General features: G+C 40.5%; 1 protein-coding gene across 2 annotated transcripts in view; it reads left to right on the forward strand.

Annotated features, from left to right (window-relative positions):
- Positions 1–1,908: 1,908 nt before the first annotated feature.
- The window catches only part of CRIM1 (cysteine rich transmembrane BMP regulator 1), a 130,046-nt gene continuing 108,804 nt past the window's right edge, over positions 1,909–23,150 (forward strand). The window contains exons 1-2 of one of the 2 annotated variants that reach the window (XM_081857659.1): positions 1,909–2,631; positions 19,534–19,704. In XM_081857659.1, the coding sequence (XP_081713785.1) occupies positions 2,280–2,631; positions 19,534–19,704 (523 nt within the window). In that variant the 5' untranslated portion in view covers positions 1,909–2,279. The remainder of the gene's footprint in view (positions 2,632–19,533; positions 19,705–23,150) is intronic. The other variant, XM_081857660.1, reaches the window with a different exon arrangement.

Raw genomic sequence — 23,150 nt, forward strand, 5'->3', positions numbered from 1 at the left:
TTGGAGCAAGATGGGGTTAAAACCACAATAACAAACTTCTAATTCACACAATACAGTGAAGAGAGAAGTCAAGTTTCCTAATCCTAGAAATTTTTGCAGCCTCCCATCTTTTTACCCTGGTCAAGGACAGGTTCCGTTCTCTTTGCTCTTTTAAAACACCATTTCTGCACCTTCTCGCCACGGACAGAAAGGGGAGCAGAGGCATTTTTCACTCACCTTCCATCCACAGTGGACAAATGAATGCAGCTGAAAGGAGAAGCCACCATGCTTGCTCACTTGCACTGCCCTCCTTGCTGAGTGTCAGTAGAAATGGGATCCAGCTGCACCTAAAGGAGCGACTAGGCAAACAGTGTGCAAGAGTGTACAAATCCTGTACATGTGGGTTTATGATTAGAGGTGTCCCAAGGCATATTTTGGGGTGCTTATTTTTTCCTATGTTATCTCTGGTTATCTCCTGCTTGGACTACTGCAAAACTACAACTAATTTAGAATGCAGCTGCCAGATGTGACTGGGAACAGCCACTGGGACCATATAACACGGGTCCTAAAGGATCTACATTGGCTTCCAGTACATTTTCGAGAACAATTCAAAGTGTTTGTGCTGAACTTAAAGCCCTAATCAGCCTCGGCCATGTATACCTGAAGGAGCATCTTGTCTCCGTTGTTCATCCCAGACACTGAGGTCCAATTCAGAGGACCTTCTGGTGAGAAGGGAACGAGGGGGCATTATTGGGTTGTCTTTGTCTTTATTATATATTTTGTGTTTTTTATATTGTAACATTATGTTGTGAACTGCCCTGTGATCTACCTGTATAGGGCAGTATACAAATTTAATAAATAATAATAGGCAGAGGGCCTTCTTGGTAGTGGCACCTGCCCTGTGGAACGCCTCCCACCAAACAGGATTGACTTTATTGACCACCGTTATTGGTGTGCATAGATGCCTTTGTTTGTACCATGCATCTGCAGGCGGCTGAGCTTGGCTGGATCCATTGGTATGTGCAAATGCAATTTTGTTTGCTTAGAAGATGTATCTATGATTTATGCTGACCCAAAGCACATTTTGGAATAGCCATCCCTACTGTTGACTATCTTCAGTGTGCACAGACACCCTTCTTTGTGCCATGTGCTCACAGGATGTTCTGGGGTGGCACATTTATTAGTATAGCAGAGAAACCTCTTTGATGTTGCTTGGGTGTGTACTTTGCCTTGGCTCAGATCGTATTTTGGGGTGGGCACCCCCAATTATATATTTATTATGGTGTTCCGATGTCATTGTGAATTTATGAGCGTTTTGCAAGCATGACGTTTTCAACTGAATAACATTATTTTTGGCATTCTGGGATACGCGAGCTTTCCTCTTCTTTCTTCTCGCTTTCGAGCCAAGAAGGGGCAGGGAAGAACTAGTGACGAACTTAAGCGCCGTGTGGAATTAGTTTCCCGCATTCGGATTTGCAGCCTCCAGGTTGACTTTCGGTGCAGGCGCGCCCGCAGCCTCGCTTCCCCACCTCTCCCCTTCGCAATCAGTGCTGCTCTTTATTTAATTAGGGTCCCTCCCACCCGCGACTGCCTTTTCCCGGACTGGCTGGGCATGTCGCTTGACCTCCGGTTGGTCGCTCTCCGGGCCCGCCTCTGAGAACTCAGCGCCACAGGCAGGGGAGGGGCAGAGCGCGAGGGGAGGGAGGGAGGGAGGCAGGGAGGCAGGCAGGCAGCCGCCGCGGAGCCCAAGCAGCAGCAGCGCCTCTCCCACTTCCATCCACCAACAGAACGAAAAGGCTCCGGGAGAGAGAGGGGCGGCGCGAGCGGCCCAATCCGCGGGAACGAAAGCAGCCTTGGGGGCGGAGCCAGGCGCGCCGCTACCCAATGGCACGGGCGCTGGGGCGGGGCGGAGCTCTGGGAGAGCTTGTGAGGAGTCTGAGGCGGCGAAAGAGTCCGGAGTCGGGAGGCGAGTTTGTTGGTGGAGCTGCTGAGGCTCGTCTCGTGCTCTCTCTGGCGCCCGTTATAGCAGCTGCGTAGTCGCCGCCGCGCGCGGGGCCGCTGAGGGGAGACCGCAGGCTTCGGAGGCACCGTCAAGGAGGAGCGGGCGGAAGGCGCTTCTCGACGGCGAAAGGAGCGGGAAGCCGCCCGGGGTAGAAGTTTGGCTGGAGTCGCCGCCGCCGCTGCCGCTGAGGAAACTTTTCTCGAGGGGCCGCAGCCGGGGGAGGAGAGGCGGCTGAGGCGTCGGCGGGGCTGGGCTGCTCCCTGCCGGACTCGGGGGCGCTTTTTCGGCCCTGGCCGGGATGTACCTGGCAGCGGTCTCGGCGGGGCGGCGGCGCCGGGGCGGCGTCGGCTGGCCCTGGGCGGCGGGTTGGCCTCGGCTGCTGCTGGCGGTGGCGTTCCTGGGGGCGTCCGGGACGCGGGCGTTCGTGTGCCTGCCTTGCGACGAGTCCCGCTGCGAGGAGCCCAAGAACTGCCCCGGCGGCGTCGTGATGGACATCTGCGGCTGCTGCTTCATGTGCGCCCGGCAGCGCAACGAGAGCTGCGGGGGCTTCTTCGGGCTGCACGGCGCCTGCGACCGCGGGCTGCGCTGCGTGATCCGCCCGCCGCTCAACGGGGACTCGCTCACGGAGTACGAAGCGGGCGTCTGCGAAGGTAACAAGGCAAAAAGCCCCTCCAAAGGCGGGCGGGCGCGGAGTCCCTCCGCCCCGGCGCGGACCGACGAGCGTCGAGCTACCGCGTGTCTTGGGAGGTTGGGGGGCGGCGGCGGCGGCGGCGGAGAGAGGGACTGGGGATTTCTTTCCGGGAGGGAAGTGGGGCGGGGAGGACTGGGGCCCTTGTCAGACCCCACTTCGAAAGTATTCTGGTGCTTCGGGGGTCTCTCCACCCCACCCCCGCCAAGCCACTCCATTTTTTCAGTACACTTGTAGTGTGAAATGTTGGCTGCATGTACCGTGAAGTAGATTGGAAGGCAAGGTTGGGGTTTCCTAGTGTGGCGTGTTGTCTCCGTCGATTGCATGTTCTGACTCTATTCTCCCCTCCCCTCTCCCCCCCTCGCTTTCCTCATAGTTATTTTCCATACTTGCCCACATCATATGCAGGTGTTCATCCCCCAATCTGCACTGCTTAAAAAACCAACAAAGAGGAGGTAGCTCTCTTTAATGCTACAGTGGCTCAGAGTAGTATGTGCACGCGTGTGTTTTGCCGGTATAGAACCTATTGCTTCCCCCTCGCAAGGTGGATGTTGCGTTTTCCTCTTCTGTTTCGTCCTTTACATTTCCCTCTCCCTTTGCTTATTGTTCCCAACGGTCGTGGATTTTAAAGTGGCTTTTGAACTAGGGCATGGAAATAAAAAGCGTGCTTTTTTCCTTGAAGTCGGGATACGTTCTTCCTTATTTTTTAAATGTAGGTATCTCTGGTCCTAACACTTCGGTTTTGTTTTTCCTTTGGCTTTGGTCTGCTCTTTTTTCAACCTGTTTTTGCAGCCCATCACTAACCATGTTTTCCACCTAGTAGTGAGACAGTGAGTATTGTATATTAGTAAGTGCATTTAGGGCTACAGTCATCAGTGTCTTGATCCCCCCCCCCCAGTCCAGATGTGTAGGCAGATGGCTATTGACTGTCATGTAGCAATCCAGCTTTTCTGAAAATATAGTTTTGAAAGCTATCATAATTGCATAATTTTTGTTTAATGGTATATTTTCAGAAACATTGCAACATGCAGACTATTTGATAAGAGTAGCTTTATATCATAATTAGATGATATTGCTTATCTATTAGCCCTGTTTCATATGTTTTTTGAAATGTCAGATTGACACCTGTCTTTTCAGTCTTCTGGATTCAAATGGCTTGTAATCAGTAATGAATGAGAATTCTTGAATCAGTAAAGAATCAAAGGGTGACCATCTATTGAAATGTTTAAAATGCTTATACCCATCACTTTATGCATCATGGGGGGGCAGAAATCTACCTTTCATTTTCATGCAGAAAAGGGGGCAATTCAGTTGGCTATAATTTGTATTGTACGTCAGTCTTCTTCATAATATATTCGTGTCAAATAATTGGAAATATATGAATATTTTGCCTGATAGCTGTGTAAGTGGCACGAGAGAGTTCAATCTATCCATTTTCACCTCTTCAAACATTAGGAAAGTTTGAGATACTATAGTGCAGATGAGAATCAAAATTTATATGGAAAATTTTTGTCTTTCCCCTCCCTTTTCATTGGTTACTTAAAACGATTTTTGTAGAACCGCTAGAGAGCAGCCGTGAGTTCAGGAATTCCTCTGGAGAACGGTAGTAAAGTCATAAAAAAGCGCACACTCCAACTGTTTAAAGATAGCTAGTGCCCTTGTATCCCCCAAAATGACATTTAAACTTAACAATTGGTACATACATTTGTTCATAGTTTAGTTTTACTTTTACTACTCTTGGTTATGACATAAATAAGATGTGGTTTTCTGTACAGGTTAGCTCTCCTTCGCACATTATCAGTTGGGTTTTCTGAACATGATGAGAATCGGCCTGGATCTGTCAGGCTTTTACAACTGTTTGGAGTTGTAGTTGCTTTACATGTTTGTATGGAGAGAGTTTAAATATAAGGAGCATGCAAGCATATTAAGTTGTGAATAAATATCTGTCATGATCTTCCATTCAGATGTTGCATATTTTCCATGTAACTACACCTTAAATATATATGAGAGGGAAATTATATTGAAAACTTCCTAAAATGTTTTGACACTGCCTCCTTTAATGTATAGCAGTCTAGAGCTTTCTGGCAGTTTTAGGAGAACTATAATTCTTTAGAAGTGATGCAATGCTGGACTTCAATGAAAAGCACATCTGGCATTCCCCTGCTGAAAATAATATGGAGAGTCTCTCAAGAAGAGACTTCAGCTAGTGTGGACTTGACATTAGACCCAGCTGTCCCAGTTCCAACTATCCCACAGAAACAGTCTACAGAAATTAGCAAAACTGTTGCCATATAAATCACTTAGCTGCATGAGTATGCATAGTTGAAGCTTTTGGTCACCAGTTGGGCTGAAGTATTAGTAGCTTTGAATTTGGCAACACATTCATAAGATTATTTTGAGCTTTCACATAAAAATATTAGAGCTAAAATTTGTTACTGATTCCAACAATTGAATTGGGACCAGTGGTTGAGTTTACTGTTTCTTTTTATCTGTTGATACAACAAAGCTTTACTGGTAACAGTCTTGACATGAATATCATTTTGTAGATGAAAGCCTATCTGCCACAAAAGAGTAGGTTTTCACATTTTTACAAATCTATTCTCTTTTCAGTCTTTCTTACAATAGAATTTTTATCCTGAAACGACCCCTACTGGTCACAATGTAGAACTCTTTTTAAAGCTTTTAGATGGGTTCATGAAAAACACTGACACAGCCAAAAATGTGTTCTCAGTCCAGTGGTTATTAACATGGATCATGGTTTAATCGGCAGTGGCAAATTGTTATCTCAAATCTTCTGAAAGCAGTATGTATTAAATAGAATAAAGCAAACACAGCAGCTGACTGATATTTTTGTAATGTCATGGTAGCTTAACAATAAGGGTGTTATTTAAATGTTCTCAGAAGAAAACAAAATTTATTTTATATATTTACATAACATTTCATATAACAGCATTAGGTGTGCATTCTGATTTTGGAAAAATATCCATTCAGGACTGGAACTACTACTTGCTACTATACTGTAGCTATACTCTGTGTATAGCTAGATTCACCATTGTGGAGTTCCTTTTTAACATTGCTCTAGCTATGATTCCATAGTTCAACAGTTATTTGCTGAAAGCTGTAATGCTACTGGTATTCCGCTGGTCTAGATCCCTTTGTGGTAAAGTACCATATGAACTCATGTAACTAATTTCATAAACCTTTATATAAGTAATGAGCATGGAACAACTCAAAACTATTTTAACAGTATTGACAGCAGATGCATTGCATTAGAAATAAGCCCTGACACCATTTTAATTACTGAGAAAAGATTGGTGCTGAACTGGAGAGACACTCCAATGTAATCGGGTCATGTATGTGATACCAATAAGCAGTTGTTTAGCTTTGCTGGGGGGGGGCAGCTGTGAAATATAGATCTATAAAAGTAGTGTGGAACTTGTAGCCTTCCAGAGTTCAGCTCCTGTTATCCCTGATCATTGTCCATGCTGGCTTTGGTTAGGGAACATAAACTACTATTTAAACTATTTCCAGTATTTGGCCTGGAAACTATTCTAACATTTGGCAATAGTCTTCTGGGAGGTCTGTGTTTAGAAATAGTTTAGTTTCCTTTCAACTGTGTAAACCTTCACTTTCCCTTCTGGAATATTTGCATGTCATGGGCTCAACTTAGTCCTGACCCTTTCCATAACAGTGCTGGACAATGTAGTTTTACAATACTTCTGTAAAAGTTCATAAAGCTTTTTTTTTTCTTAAGCAATGCTACTTTGATTAGGGGAAGAATTGGTGATGAATGTCTGAAGTTGCTGCAGCTGATTAACATAAGGTGCCTAAAGCTCATTCGGTGACCTTATTCCAGGCACTGTCTCTTTGTGTGACCTACCTCACTGGTTGAGCACCTGCTTTGTGTGCACATTCAATCCTCTTCATCACCAGGTAGGGCTGGGAGTGTTTCCTGTCAGTCATTGTAGGCAATGCTGAGCTAGATGGAGCTATGGTCAGCATCAACATATGGCAGCTTCCTATGTTCCCTTTGATATGAATGTAATAAATTAGTGATATACAGTATCAAACTACTTGTTTCCATATAAAGCATTCTAAAATAACACAGAGCTAACATAGAGCTAGTGCTCTATAAGTGTCCCAGGTTCCCTGGATCTGAATACTATAGCTTCCTAAATTTATGCTAAATTTCCAAAAGAGATTAAAAAGAGCCTGCTGAATCAGGTCAGTGGCCCATCTAGTCCAGCGTCTTGTTCTGACAGTGGCTAGCCAGATGCCTGTGGGAAACCTGCAAGTGGGATTTGAGCACAAGAGCACTCTCCCCTCCTGTGGTAGGTATTCAGAAGCATTGCTTCCTCCAACTGTGGAGGCAGAGCACAGCAATCCTAGCAAGGAACTTGCCATAACCCTCTTCTATGAATTTGTCTAGTCCAGGGGTCGGCAAGGCTTACCAGGCATGGGCCGGGCCAGCGCAGCACAACACCAGAAATCGCTTCTGCGCATGCTCAGACGCCGGAAATCGTGCCTACTTTTATCTGTCATGAATCTTCAAACATTTAGCTTCATTGGTTGTAAATGAGTTCTAGTTTACAGTTAATGAATTATGTTAGTTTTTGTAGGAGATGTTTGTGATCAACTTTGTACCGTCACAAAAGCAGTATTTATAACAGGAACGGAACTTCAGGTCTCTCTTCTGTAGGACTTTCCCCAAAACATACTCCTCATTGTCCCTGTTCTGTTCTCTCCTCAAGGATACATTCCAGCCAAGCAACAGCACTTAACTATGTTAATGCCTCTTGCTTGCCTGGACGGATGTGTGTGTGCTGAGCTCTCTGAATTTTGTGTGACTGGAATGTAAGCTAACAAAAAAGGTAAAAGTAAAGTCTGTTGCTCCACCCACTTTTTGCCTCTGGTCCCACCCAACCCCATAAGGGAATGCAGTACTTGGGCTGCAAAAGATTCTCCACACTGATCTGTCATTTTAATATCATTTTCTCATTACTTTCCTCAAACAATCCAGGAAAGGGCAGTTGATTGAAATACTGCAAAATATTGGCGATTCCTAGTTTACTACCATAATAAATACTTTCATGGAAGATAGGAGTACTGTAAAGTTTGTTGAAAATGCCTTCAGTCTTACCTTTGACACCTTGGCATGTTTTTCTTGTTAGACTTCAAAGCCTATATTGGTATGCAGCACCTTTATCATAAATAAACTGATTTCCAAAGAAGTACTCCGGGATGTAAAAGATGTATGGATTTAGTAAGTTAACTCCATTAAACGTTTTGTAACTCTGACTGCAGTTTGGTACTGCAACTGACTGTTGCTACAGTTTTGCTCAAGAATAGCAGTATCATTTTTAAAAAACAAAAGTGGCAGGATTATGTGGTAGCCTGTTCAGGCAAATCTGTTTGCTATGAAGTGTGTCTGGTTTAAGCTTCTGTGTGCTGCTTCTATGTGAATATTGCTTGCAATATTCTGAACCGTTTTGATATTTGAGTAGTCAACCAGACTGAGATGTTCAGGCTTAGCCTTTTACATCCTCTTCATCTGGAGGTTCTAATTGCTGCTTTCTTGTGCATTATTATAATAATAATATTTATATCCCGCCTTTCCCCCAGAATTGGGACTCAAGGTGGCTTACAGAAATTAAAACCAACTTGAATAAAATGCAGAAAGCTTAATATATATAATATATATGATTATGTTGTTGCAGTTGCACAATCTGGTGTCAATGTGAGATCAGTAGCTTTTGATGTGATCAACCATGGTATGCTCCTGGATTGGTTTTTTGGACTGGGGATTGGAGGCACTATTCTTTAGAGATTCTGCTACTAATTGTAGGACTGGTTCCAGAGAGTAGTTCTCTCTCTCTCTCTCTCTCTCTCTCTCTCTCTCTCTCCCCCACCCACCCCAGGCACATTACCCCCAATACTGTTTAAAATCTACATGAAATCATTGGGAGCAGTCAATTGGAGTGCAATGTCTTAATTATGCTGATGACACTTTGCTCTATTTCTCTGTGATTCAGAAGGCTTGAGCTGTACTCTGGATGTGGTGTACAAGAGGGACAATAAACCAATACAGTGGTGCCTCGCAAGACGAAATTAATCCGTTCCGTGAGGCTCTTCGTATAGCGGTTTTTTCGTCTTGCGAAGCAAGCCCATTGACAGTTTAGCGGATTAGCGCTATTAGCGGTTTAGCGGCTTTTAGCGGATCAGCTGATAAGTGGCTTATCAGCGGATCAGCTGATAAGCGGCTTAGGGCTTAGGAAAAGGGGGGGAAAAGGGAAAAACCCCCGCAGGAACTCACAAGACATTTTCGTCTTGCGAAGCAAGCCCATAGGGAAATTCGTTTTGCGAAGCGCCTCCAAAACGGAAAACCCTTTCGTCTAGCGGGTTTTCCGTCTTGCGAGGCGTTCGTCTTGCGGGGCACCACTGTATTGAATCCTGGCAGATAGAGGCCCTTTGGGTGTTTGGTTCTTGTGTCCAGGAAGTGAGACATTTACTGGTCACACTCTTTTTGAAAGAGCAGGTTCATCTTTGGGGCCTTCTCATTTATTCATCTTTGGCTTCAGAGGCTAGGAGTACTTTCTATCAGGTTTGGCTGGTACAGCAGCTACAGCCATTGCTGGACAGGGATGATCTGACCACAGTGATCCATGTACTGATAATATCAAGACTGATTACTATCAAGAGCCAACTATCATCCATGTATTAAACGTTTTGTTGACACAACTGCACTGGCTACCAATATGCTACCAGGCCAGATTCAGTGTGACATTGTTACTTGCTTAGAAACTCCTAAGCATCTTGGCACCAGGCTACCTGAGAGACCATCTCTCCCCTGCCTACCCATTGCATAGCTTACCCCCAGTGCTACTGAGAGTTCCTAATATTTGCTTTCAGTGTTGTCACCCTTTTATATATTCTTTCAAATGCATGCTTATGAACTTTTTATTTACTTGCCTTTTCTGACTGAATTTTTAATTACTGGCTGCTGGTGCATCTGCTGATGTACTGTTGTTTTCAACTGTTATTTTTAGTGTTAAGTACACTGCTCAGATACTTTCAAATTTGAGCAAAAAATTTTTTGAAAATAAAGTAAGCTTAGCAGAAGCAGGTACTCTCAAACCATAGTTTGAATTGTTGGTGCTAACCATGGTTAATGAAACTGGTTAGAATTGGACATACAAGCAAGCCCGGATTATGCTCAATTAGCCATGGCTTGTCATTTCAGCCACACAGTAGTCCCAATATACTAAAACAAGAGTCCCAAACTTTTTGTTTTGCTGTTGTGTGAACAAGAAGGAAAATGCAGAAAGGGACACTGCAGAGGAAAAGACATACAGTGGTACCTTGGGTTACAAACACTTCAGGTTACAGACTCCGCTAACCCAGAAATAGTACCTTGGGTTAAGAACTTTGCTTCAGGATGAGAACAGAAATCGCGCGGCAGTGGGAGGCCCCATTAGCTAAAGTGGTACCTCAGGTTAAGAACAGTTTCAGGTTAAGAACGGACCTCCAGAACGAATTGACTTCTTAACTTGACGTACCACTATACTTGACTCTTAATGTCTGGGACATAGAAAGATTGTGCCTTAGCTTGATAATGTGCCTTTTCTTTTTATCTATGAAACTTGTGTCTGACATGCCTTCATACAGGAAAAAAGTAAGTGCTTTATTTACAAATAGTGTTTTATGGGGGACAAAGCATGCTCCCTATCCCTTACAATGGTTGGCCCAAACCACTGGAAAGTATATGTATTTTTTTGCAGGGAAGCATCTCTTGAAGATGCTTGCAGAATACTAGCCAGAATACTAGCCAATGACTGGCATTTTGCTAATATTTGCTCAGTGTTCTTCAGGTATCAAAGCAAATACTAATTACTTGGTATAATACTTAACATACAAGGTGCAGGGCTAGCCATTTTAATTAGAAGAAAGCAGCCTGCCTCAGACAGCAGATTTTGGGGTATCATTTAAGGGCAGGCAAATGTAGGAGACTGGGCACTATTTAAATGACACAATCCCCTGCCTTGTTTAAGTTGCAGTATGAAATATTAGCTATGCAAGATAAATAATAAAAGAGGATAATAAATGTGTGGGTTAAACTGTCATTTGTTTAGTTACAGGATATAACTTTTTTGTCTTTAACAATACAATCTTGTACATGTTTACTCAGCAGTAAGTGAGGGCAACCAGTGTGGAGCTCCACTGCAGCACACCTGACCTATCAACAGTATCACTTTGCTTACTGAGAGGAAGAGGGGTGAAGTTATGGGGAGTTCGGCATGGTGCAGGTGCAGTGGGGGAACCAGTTCAGTGCTTCTGTTGCTTGACCTGCATCACATCACTGCCTTGCTCCTCCCTCATTCCCCCAGTCAACACAGCAGCAACACTGCTGGGCAGCCATGTGTACAGTGGCACACCTCCACAATGACTGCCCATTGAAGACTTACTCCCAGGTAAACATGTATAAGATTGCAATCCTAAATGTTCTTAATTTGTGGAAATTAATAGCTGAAGTAAAAGAGTTCTGGTCTGAATTCTGGAAGGGAAGAATTCAGTTGCTTGAAACTTGCTGAAACATAAAGCCTTGTTGTCTCTGTCTCTCCACCCTCTGTGAATTGGAGTGTGACTGACTGACCATGCAGCCTTGCAAATAAGTCTACAAATGTAGGTTTATTGCTAGCGCATCTTATCACAAATCCCTATAATAACCATTTTTTGCTCACTGACCAGTATTGGAAACAAATCCACAAAGTTACTTGTCCACAAAAGATTACTGTTACATTTCCCTCCAGTAATAATTTCTAATACAGTGGTACCTTGGGTTACATACACTTCAGGTTACATACGCTTCAGGTTACAGACTCCACTAACCCAAAAATAGTACCTTGGGTTAAGAACTTTGCTTCAGGATGAGAACAGAAATCGTGTGGTGGCGGCGGGAGGCCCCATTAGCTAAAGTGGTGCTTCAGGTTAAGAACAGTTTCAGGTTAAGAACGGACCTCCGGAACGAATGAAGTACTTAACCAGAGGTACCACTGTATCATTACTTCTCCAGCTTACAAAGGTTTCCTGCCTTGATCTTCCAAGGATGATGCTTACTTGGCATAGGAGAGCAGACATGTGGCTATTTACAGAACTTGTTAATGAGATCTAATGAGTGAAAGGGGAGGAGCCAAGAGCCAAGCTGTTGGTTCAGGCAGATTAATAGGCTGGACTTTTGATCAGCTGTATGGATTTCTATTTTGAATGGGGTATCAACTATTAAAATTATGTATTCACATTTACCCTGCAAACTTAGGGGCCAAGAGTGATCACGTTTGCGGCTAGCAACTTGGATCCAACTCTAATTTATAGGTTTCCATTATGTAATCTAACTCATTATTGGGTTCCTCTGCAGTATTTAGAGTCCTTGGAAGAGGGGAGAGAGCATATGCTATGCTTGAAATCAGTTTTTGCTGTATTAGTGTGAATTGAAGTTCTGATGTAAAATTCTGTAAGGATTTATTCCGTTTTGATCAGTAAGCAAGTTAAATTCTTCATCTCAGTTCGCTAATATATTCTCATTTCATTACTAATATACTGCATTATTATATATCAGTGTTTTAAAATACATTGGGAAATGTGTTATTCTATTCCCAATAATTTGATGATATCCAGTTGGATCCATACCAAGTTACAGTAGTTGCACTTTGAGATCACTGTGAAACCATGGTTCCCATTCAAATTAATGGAACCAGTGCAAGTAACTGGAAGTAATTTAGTCATCTCATCTGTTAAGCGTATAATACATTTGCCCCCCAAATATCTGACTTGTATAGAACTGAGAAGGGATGCGGGTGGCGCTGTGGGTTAAACCACACAGCTTAGGACTTGCCAATCAGAAGGTCGGCGGTTCGAATTCCTGCAACTGGGTGAGCTCCCGTTGCTCGGTCCCTGCTCCTGCCAACCTAGCAGTTCAAAAGCATGTCAAATTGCAAGTAGATAAATAGGTAAACGGCGTTTCCGTGCGCTCTCTGGTTCACCAGAAGCAGCTTAGTCATGCTGGCCACATGACCCAGAAGCTGTACGCCGGCTCCCTTGGCCAATAAAGCGAGATGAGCGCCACAACCCCAGAGTCGGCCACGACTAGACCTGATGGTCAGGGGTCCCTCAGTGAAGACCTCAGTGACATTGTTAAGCTAGGTTTCTAAGAAATTTAACACTGTCTCGTTTGCTTGAAAAACTTGAGGTTGGCATCCAAAATATTTATCCTGGTAACTATGAATGCTTTTTCTAGTCCTGACAGACACAGTTCCAAAAAAGAACTGACAATATAATAAGTGTTGGATCCTATTATTTTAGCTATCAGGGATTGCTTCTTGATGTTGGACATTTCCAGAATTCCATTTAGTGTCACATTTACTCCATCACATGTAATCAGGATTGACCACTGATTCAGCTTTAGCAACCAGTTTCCATATCACTAGTTTCCTCATCTCTGGCTTCATTGTCATGAGTATTTCAATAGAGAGACTATAGTTAATTAGCTTTTGTTCCTAATATTTTGTATGTGGAGATACACCTGAAGCAGTTACATAGCAAAGTGTGGAGAAGTATGTTTACAAACAGAAATACTATTGTGGCTTTTTACTGACTCACACTAGCTCTAAGAGTGATCTCATGTGTATTACATATATTCCCTCTTGAATTAACTTGAATTTTCTTGTCCTGTTATACTAGTACAAATATATTACTTATCCTATAATTAAAGCTATCAGTCTCACTGTATTGAGGACTAGCAGTAATCATTTAAGTTTCCATCATTCTATCTGCATTTTAAAGGAACAATTTCCATATGAAGATATACTAGAGATATATATTGTTTTTAATTTCCTTTGTTGCTAGCCAGAAAAAAATATTACATTAGCAGTAAAAGCTGTGAGAATTTAATGAATTTTTACATGGCTTCAAATATTTGTCTGACAGATTTTAAACCAGAGGGCCTTTTCAGATGTTTGATTTATGATGAGAATGCATACCAGTTACTTATTTGATTTTTGAGATGTTGCGTCAGCAAGAAGTAATGGTCATACTGCTGTTTTTTTAAGCAGGTAGCCTGCTTAACTGAACTGCTGGGTGCAATTTTCCTTCCATGAAGCATGGTCATTGTATTCTGGGGGTTGGGGGTATTTATTGGCTAATGCCTGTAGTATTACGTTTAGTGCACTTTGAAAATATTGTGATATTTTGAAACATATTTTTAAAGAGATTTTTAATTTTTATATCAGTTACTTTTGGCTGATCATCTCTTTCTGTGTTGCTTTACTAGGAGGCCTCATCTTTTCAGAAATTATGAAAGAATAGTACCTGCATGGCTACACCCATTTGATTTGTTCCTTTCCTTTATGCTTTAAGTTAAACTTGTTCTTTTTCCACTTTCTGTTGTTGTGTGTGCTCAACCTTGTTTATAAGTAAAAGTAATGGTGGAGAAAATAGTGAACAGGTTACCCCAGTAGGAAAATTACCTTAGTGACCCTATCAATTTCCTGGTAGCAGAATATGATATGGTGCTATGAACAACAGATTTAGGATAACTGGATGGCTTTTTGAAGAGTACATTCTGGACATGAGTCCTAACTGAAGCTTAATGGAGCGATCTACATTGTGCTATACTGTATGAATTGAACTGTAAAAGTGTGGTTTTGACTTGAACTAGACTTTGATTATTTTTCTTTTTCTTTTATTCTCTAATATAGCCTGAAGGGTGTTAATTCCCTGAAACATGTATTATACAGTTATACTGATGAGATATAATGAATAAAATTGACGCTTTTGGACGTTTTTGTTGTATACACCCTGAAATGAATGATACTTGATACTCATCCAAGATTCTGTAGTCTTTTTAGAAACAGAAGTTCTGCCAGCCACCCATTCATTGCCTTACTCAATTAGGGCTTCAACTTTTAGAACAATATTTTGGTGGAAAGATTGAATATATTTAAAGGCAAATATATCAAGGCTGATCAAGTGGCGTTTCCTAAGAATGGTAAAATGGCACCTAATGATACAAAACAAAGATTCCATATGGGTTGTTATTTATAAATGCTAAAAAGGAGTTTGATAGAGTAGAATGGAGGTATCAATTACAGTTTCTGTAAAAAAGATTGGGAATAGTTTTCTTTTTATTGCTCAATTGATATATGCCATCCAACAGCCTCAATATTTGTGAATAATGTAAAATTGGAAAAATTCTAAATTTCAGAGTGGCACTTGTCAAGGGTGCTCACTGTCACCATTGTTATTTAACATTGCAGAGTCTGTTGGAACACATCCAGGAATTGTTGGGCAAAAAGCAGGAGGTAATTACTTAAGTCAATCTTCATGCAGCTGCTATAGTCCCAGTTTTGAGAGACCCAGAGGAAATAAAGCCAGACTTAAACATACTTGATATTTAAGTACATTTATATCTTGGAATGTAAGATAAAGCTGCAAAATTAGAATGGTTTGGTTATCATTGGGTTGTGAACGCTGTGGGTTGCGTGCTTCGGGTTACGGACCGGAATGGGTTACTTCCGGGTTTTGGCACTCGCGCATGCGCAGAAGTGCTAAATCACGCTTTGTGCATGCGCGCCGAATTGCATCACGTGCATGCGTTGCTGCGGGTTGCGAGCATGCCTCCCACAGGGATCACGTTCGCAACCTGAGGTATGACTGTAATGGGAAAAGATACCAAATTCTATGGAGAGGAACTCCAAGTAGATATTTCGGAATCTAGATTACCTAGGATCTGGGAAAAACCCCCCAATAATAATAATGATAAAAACTTATTGATTATACCCCACCCACCTGGCTGGGTTTTCCCAGCTACTCTGGGCAGCTTCCAGCAAAATATAAAAAATAATAAAATTAAACATAACCACTCCAATTTAATTCAGGAAATGAGAAAATACCATCTAATTGGGAAAGTCTAAAACTTTCATGAGTAGGTAGAAGCACCATAATAAAAATGAATATAATGCCTTGTATTCTGTTTGTTATGAAATCATATTAAAAGCAAATGATCAGTTTAAAATATTCTGTTACATTTTCAACGGTCAGGCAAGAAACCCAGAATTATGTTGAAAATGCTCAGTCAATAAACTTTAGAAGAGTTGGCATTTCCTAATATAAAACGTTTTATTTTGCTTGTATGTTTGAATGTCTAAAGATACTGTTGAAATTTAAGAGTTAAAAAATTGAACAAAGGTGTTTCTGTAAAATAAAATAGCACCCTTTGGTAACGCTTGGAGGAACTTAATAGTTAGTAACTCAGACCCTATCACTTTGCCATTTTAAAAAACTGGAAGAGCATGCTCATCCAGGATTGTCACCTCACTGTTTGGTTTTGTTTTTTTTTATAATATTGAGTGCAAAAGGAGAGAATCATTAGGAGATAGGAAGCTATGGGAAATGTGGAAACATGGGGGTTAATTGAACTTAGGGCTGTGATAAAGGAGGGACTAGGATAAAAAATTGTCATCCAATTTAAAACATGAAAAAGTTAAAATACTAAAACAGATTAAAGTCACCTCAAATTCCTAAGCATCTGTCCGAACAAGAATGTTTTTAGCAGGAGCTTAAAGCTACATTGATGGTGTCTGCTTGATATCAATAGGCAGGGAGTTCCAAAGTGTAGGTGCCACCCACTGGTGTTACATGCTGACAAGGTCTTGCTCCTGTCAGCAGCAGGGGTGCCAACTTGAATAAAATACTGGGGAGGGGACCAGGTAAGACCCACCCCACATAATCACAAGATGACATGCACACACACCATTTGAATGGCAATGCCCATCAAATTGGGGGGGGGGCAGGTCCTCTCAAATACTTTATGTTCCTTTTTTATGTTCCTATTCTAATAGGGTTTTTATATTGCTGTGTTTTGGAATAAAGTAATGAAATAATATACATACATGTTTTACAAATAATGAATAATATACATACTTTTTAAAGATTAGTGTTCTGTATGTATTTATATATCCAATTATCTTACATGCAGCTGGTGTAATATTTTTATTCGTAATACTTGTAATCTATGTAAATATTCAATAAGTAAAGTGAACTTGTGAGTTTATATAGCCCCACATGTCCACTGCATGCTTCATAGCTAAATGGTCTATTTGTAAGCCAGATTTATTGACTTACCTCAGACAATGGGAAATGAGTTATTACCTCATTGCTTGTCAATAGTGCAAAGTAAAGTTTTGCATTGTGGGGTAAAAGTTCAGTGTCTCATTGAACAGGGGAATATGGAAGTTATGCCATAACTAGTTATTTCTATGCCCCATACTATATATGATTGAAAACACTTCAAAATCATATGGAACACTTAAAGAATTTAAAAGTATAAAGAAGGTGGTAACCCCTAATACTGACTCCTATAGGAAGTGTTTATTAAAACAACTGTTTTTTAAATAGTTCACATATAGCTTTACATTTCTGAAAATAAATGCTGAATGTTTTTAATATTTAATGCTGTACTGTTTTTAACATTTGATTGGGAGCCGCCCAGAGTGGCTGGGGAAACTCAGCCAGATGGGCGGGGCATAAATAATAAATTATTACTATATTATATTACATTATTATGAATGGTTCACAGTTAATCTTAAAACATTAAATATAACATTGCAGGATATCAAAAGCAAAAAAGTACAAACGAAAATCAAATACAAAATATAACAAAATATTTACATTTAAAGTAGCATAATTAACATGAATGAAAATTCCACATATAAACTAATATAAGCCACCCACCAAAATAACTCTGCTGCCCTCCATTGCCTCGTAGTAGCATCTTCCATTCACATCCTTAGCACTTCCACATACAAACATGACCAGTAGGTTTTCTGGACAGTTTTCAGCTGCCATAAATGGAAATCTAATTAACCTGGGAACATTAGAGGCTAGCTGCATTATGTCAAGTCAGGCAAACTGGTCCATCAAGCTCAGTATTGTCCACAATCCCCTCAACTAACTGGCAGAGGCTCTCCAGGGTTTCAGACAAGAATCACCCTGGAAATGCTGGGGATTGAACTTTGGTCCTTCTTTGGAAACCCAGACAGATGGGGGGGTATAAATAATAAAATTATATTGTATTATTATTTTGCATTCAAGAGGGATTCTCTACTGCTGAGCTGTGGCTACTCCCCCAGTACTTGGAAAATCAATCTACTTTCAATTTTTCATCTCCTATGTTGTAATTCCCCCCCTCCCCAGTAACCAAACGTTGTTGAACTAAAATATGCTGTGGGTGAGGTTTAGAAATACCTTTATATATCAAATATTATATTTAAACCAATCCATTGGAATTCTGTTAAATATTTTAAGTTTTGTCAGCTAGGGATGTGTAAATCTGTCAATTTCTGCAGTTGCACATCAGTTTGTTTGTTTGTTTTAAAAAAGTCCTAATGAAATTTCATCAGTGAACTTCTCCAAACATAGATTATTTTGTAAAGCAATTTCCCCTACTAAAATGCATTTTTGTCTGTTTTCAGTAATACATGCATTTTATGCATTTTTTCCTACTGTATACATTTTTGTATTTTTGCTTGTGGTGAATATCTTGCAAAACTTAGAGAAGTGCAAATCATGTAGGCTCATTTCTTAGTCTATTTTTTCTCCCATTTCTAATGACAACTCAGTAGCAGTAACTCAGTAACATATACCTGCTTTACCTAATTTAAATCAGAAGAGCAGTGGTAAATGAAGATACTGAAAAAACATATCCTAATTTTAGGATATCCAAACAACTGTACACTAAATATATGATAACTAGGGATAGTCACCTATAAAGAAGTTAATTGCAATTTCAGTTTTAAATTGGAATAGTATTTTATCCTATCCAGTTCCACAGCTTTGGCTTCTGTTCATTATGTTGCTAATTACATTTATGTAATTGTATTTCTAAAAGTGGAAATAGGAAAAAATAGTTATGGGTTGAAAACTTCCACCCCATCGTTGTAAAGTACTTATCCTTTTTTTACCTAGTACAGATGCCTCTTTTGCCCCTTTCTAGTTACACCACTGAAGAGATGACAGAGATCTGTCAATGCGTATCATCATGTGCTATAGCAGCTACTGTATCGTTAAACTTTGCAGAAGACAGAGCTATAAGTTATGAGCAACACATTTATCTGCCAGGTATACTTGTTTCTAGTGGTGAACAGTCAGTGATTTGGAGTAAAAGCAGGGAAATACAATGTGATAAGAGATCATATACATGGGTCCTAATCTTGACACACCAATGCCATTTTCAGATCCATTTTGTATGCAGTCATTATGGAAACTGATGCAGGTGCTGGATAAAAAGTGATTTAAGAGTAGGCAGAGTCCATAATTGAGTGGAGATACATACATATACACATTTTTCTCATGAAAAGCTGCCAATATTCCAAATTGCTTAGACTTCTTTCACAGAGACTCTAATTGGGACTTGTTGGGTAGTCTAAACCTCTAGAAAGTTAGTGTCGTTTGTTCAAAATTGAGGTCATGACTTGAAAATAAAGGGCCTTGTCTGAGCCTGTAGGATGCTCTGGATTTTATATTCTCTATTCTGTTACAGGTGCTAGAAACACCTTTAAAAAGAGAAAGAGGGAATAAGGTGGTTCTGAAGCTTCTGTGGTGAATAGAAGTGCTATAGGTTCACACACAACTTTTTTAAAAATTGTGATGAAGTTATACAAACATGAAATGTGAACTGTACAGAACTTCATAGTGTACCTGCTAAAGCTGAATTTAATATTTTCATTTAGATGTGTAGGTGTTTGGCAAAATATATGAAATGAAACAAATCAATGACCTACTGGTATTATAGTTGTTTCATTTTGGTTTTTAGATGAAAACTGGGATGATCAGCTACTTGGATTTGAGCCTTGCAATGAAAACCTCATAACAGGCTGCAATATAATCAATGGAAAATGCGAATGTGATACTATTAGGACCTGTAGTAATCCCTTTGAGTTTCCAAGCCGGGATACTTGCCTGTCAGCTTTAAAAAGAATTGAAGGTAAGTCTGTATTCACTAGTACTTGATTTGTAATTATTTTTGGCACATCACCTTAAAGGCCTAATATGTAATTTTTTATCTTGTATCCCATGCTTGTTGAAAGGAGATGTTAGAGCAATAGTGTTGGCAAATGAGATGTTTCTGGTTTTGTGATTGAATACACTGATTTAAAGTTTTTTTCTGTTGTGGTACGTGAATAATGACTTTTGGATATTTTGCTTGGTTGTGTATCCTGAATAAAGAAGGTGACTTTTATTGTGGGGAAAAGGCAAATTGATCAGAGTTTACTTACTAGTGTCTGTTGTAATTACATATATGTTCCTTGTTGCCTCTGGAAAACTTCCCTTTCCCAATCCAAGGATATTTCAAGCCTGTGAAAAGAGATGATCCACCCAATTGCATTCTGCCCAAGGTGTGGCTTGGTTTGTTTTCTGTTGCAGTGCATGTTGAGAGTGTTGTAAAATACGCATGGGCTTTTTTAGACAGGTGGAGCAAACTTATGTTCTTTTGTTTGCTGTAGAGGTATCTTGATTTTCATAGCTCTGTGCACAATACCCAAAACATCCCAAATGTGGTAGGGAAATAATTAAACAGCACCCTGAAAAGTGCAGAGTTTTTAATTTTTAAAGTTCTTAGTCAAATATGTTCTGTTGTCTGAGCAGTTGACAAGTTGATATTGATGTTTAATACTCTATTTTTTCTCAGGTTTGTGAAAGATCGTACATTTATTTGCTTTGCTCTGTCTTTCCTGCCTGGTTAAAAGATGTTAGTAGTATAAGCTGTCCAGTGCACCTTTAATTGTCTAGTGTTAAATGGCATGTTGTCTACGTGAATATAATGGTATAGCTAGAGAGACCAGGAATTTCTTTACTAGTGTCTATATAGAAAAATAATTACTTGTTCTGCTTAGGAAATGAATATATACACAGGATATTGTCAAGTAGAAAAAATGCCATATGTGAAATTGCCATTGAAATATTCTGCTGTCAGCCATGGGGACTTGCTGTGTATATGCTGATTGTTCTTTGAAATAGCAGCTTTATCAAGGTGTTGTGTAAAATTAGAATTGGGAGCAGTTGTCTTGGTGTTGCTTCCTTACTAAAACTGTTCTACAATAAGGGAAAGTACTTGGGACTGTGACATCTAAAGTATAATCTAGAGCAGTGGTTCCCAATTAGCTAAGTAACGTGGACAACCTGTTTTTCAAAAACCAGGCTATGATCCCCCTACTTTTGAAAATTCTGATATCTCTGTGGTAGTTTTTGTTACGTGAATGGTGCCACGGACCCCCTGGATGGGTTATGTGGACCTCCTTGGGTCCATGGAACATCAGTTGGGAAACACTGATCTAGATTATTATTGTTACTTTAAAGATGTCCCAAGTATTTTAAGCAGTTCACAACTGTTAAGCCATGCATATGTTCTTTAGTATTTCTTTATTTTTCAAAGGCAGTATCTGTCCATGTGATAGAAAAGGAATGACTGGGTAGAATTTAACTTAAATGTGCTAAGAGAACGGTTTCCCACTGCAACTTTATTGGTGGGCAGACTACTGGTGTGTAATTTCAGATCATTTATGGTAGATAAGAGAGCAGAGTGTTCTTGTACTAAGGTACCAACAGATAGAAGCTTTTATTATTAAAAAAAAGTATTTAAAAAAGGTTATTTAATAGTGATATTGCCAAAGAAGTAGTGCTATGACTGCTTCAATTTTCAAGATAAAGCGTAGTGAGAATTGAAAAGGTAACCAGAGTTGTACCTTACCTTTCTTTATGCTGGTGCTTAAAACGCAGGGAGGAGGCGTGTTGTTAACAACAACAACAACAACAACAACAACAACAACAACAACAATAATAGCCTGCCCTTCATCAAATGGTCCTAGATAGGTTACAAAATATAATTAAAATAACTATAAAAAGGTAAAGGGACCCCTGACCATTAGGTCCAGTCGCGGACGACTCTGGGGTTGCGGCACTAATCTTGCTTTACTGGCCGAGGAAGCTGGCGTACAGCTTCCGGGTCATGTGGTCAGCATGACTAAGCTGCTTCTGGAGAACCAGAGCAGTGCATGGAAACACCATGTACCTTCCCACCGGAGCGGTAACTATTTATCTACTTGCACTTTGACGTGCTTTCGAACTGCTAGGTTGGCAAGAGCAGGGACCGAGCAATAGGAGCTCACCCTGTCACGGGGATTCAAACCGCCAACCTTCTGATCGGCAAGCCCTAGGCTCTGTGGTTTAGACCACAGCGCCACCCACGTCCCTATAAAAAACTATAGTGTACAATTAAAATTTTAAAATAAAACAATGAAAACAACCAATATCAAAATAACAAATAGCAGTGCGGTGCAAAGCAATGTAGAATGTATTCTCCAGTGTGAAACAAAAAAATATTAAAAAGAGAACTCTTCTCAGCCTCAGCAAGTCTTTACAAGGTAGAGTTCACTGGAAGTGGAAGTGTCCAAATATAATATGCTAAACCATGGCTCCAGGGTCAGTCAGGTTGATTTTAACCCAGAAACTACTTCTGGGGTTACCTGGAGTTCAAAGGTTCAGAAATGGGAACAAGTCAGGAGCTCCAGAATGTAGACCAGAGTCTACTATGTGCAAAACAGGTTGCACTGAATCAAAACAGCACTGAATCAAATCTAATTACATTGGAGTGCAGCCCATGGTAGGATAAATTAATTAGATTAGACTCTGCTAGGTGCAAAAGAGATTTTGAAATGCAGCCACACTAGAGCTCTTGATGCATCCAGAAATCAGTTTTGTACCTAGCAGAGTCTAATCTAATTAAACCCTACCATCTGCCACACACCATTTTAAGGTTGTTATAAAATGCAGATTTTAATGCTTTCTTTATACCAGCCCTTTCCTTTCCCCCTGCCATGTTTTACCTACCAACCAGCAGTTGCAGACACTTTCATATTGAGTAAGAAAAGGAAGTACAGCCTCATTAATCTTGGGGTGGGAGTATGGAAGATGCAGTTTGGAGTGACTGGTTTGAGTGGACACTTGATTGAGAAAAAGGAAGGTAGAATTTGAATCAAACTAATGTGAACTGAGATCATTTAGGAAGATAGGGTGGAGAATTACCCTTTCCATCAGCAGGACACATAATGGGGGGTAGGAGTGTTGGCTGCTGCTTTTAATAGCTTTCTCAACCTTACCCTCCTGAATCAGACTGATTACTCCATGGCAGTCTGAATATCCAGCCTGGAAATGGTATTTATCTATCTACACACAGGAAGTCAGGATAACACTTCATGGATCTGATAAAGTAGACTATAGACTATAGTCCATAAAAGCTAACAAATTTGTTAATTTTCTAAGGATTGTCAATTCTTTTAAGTGTGTTCAAAAGGTCTTTGGCCAAACACTGGTACCTGATATATCCAGGTCTATATCCCTGAAATGTTTAAGTCAGATTTAACATGTGGAAGA

The sequence above is a fragment of the Podarcis erhardii genome (genome assembly GCF_964252035.2).
Source record: "Podarcis erhardii genome assembly, chromosome: 3".
Lineage (NCBI taxonomy): Eukaryota > Metazoa > Chordata > Lepidosauria > Squamata > Lacertidae > Podarcis > Podarcis erhardii.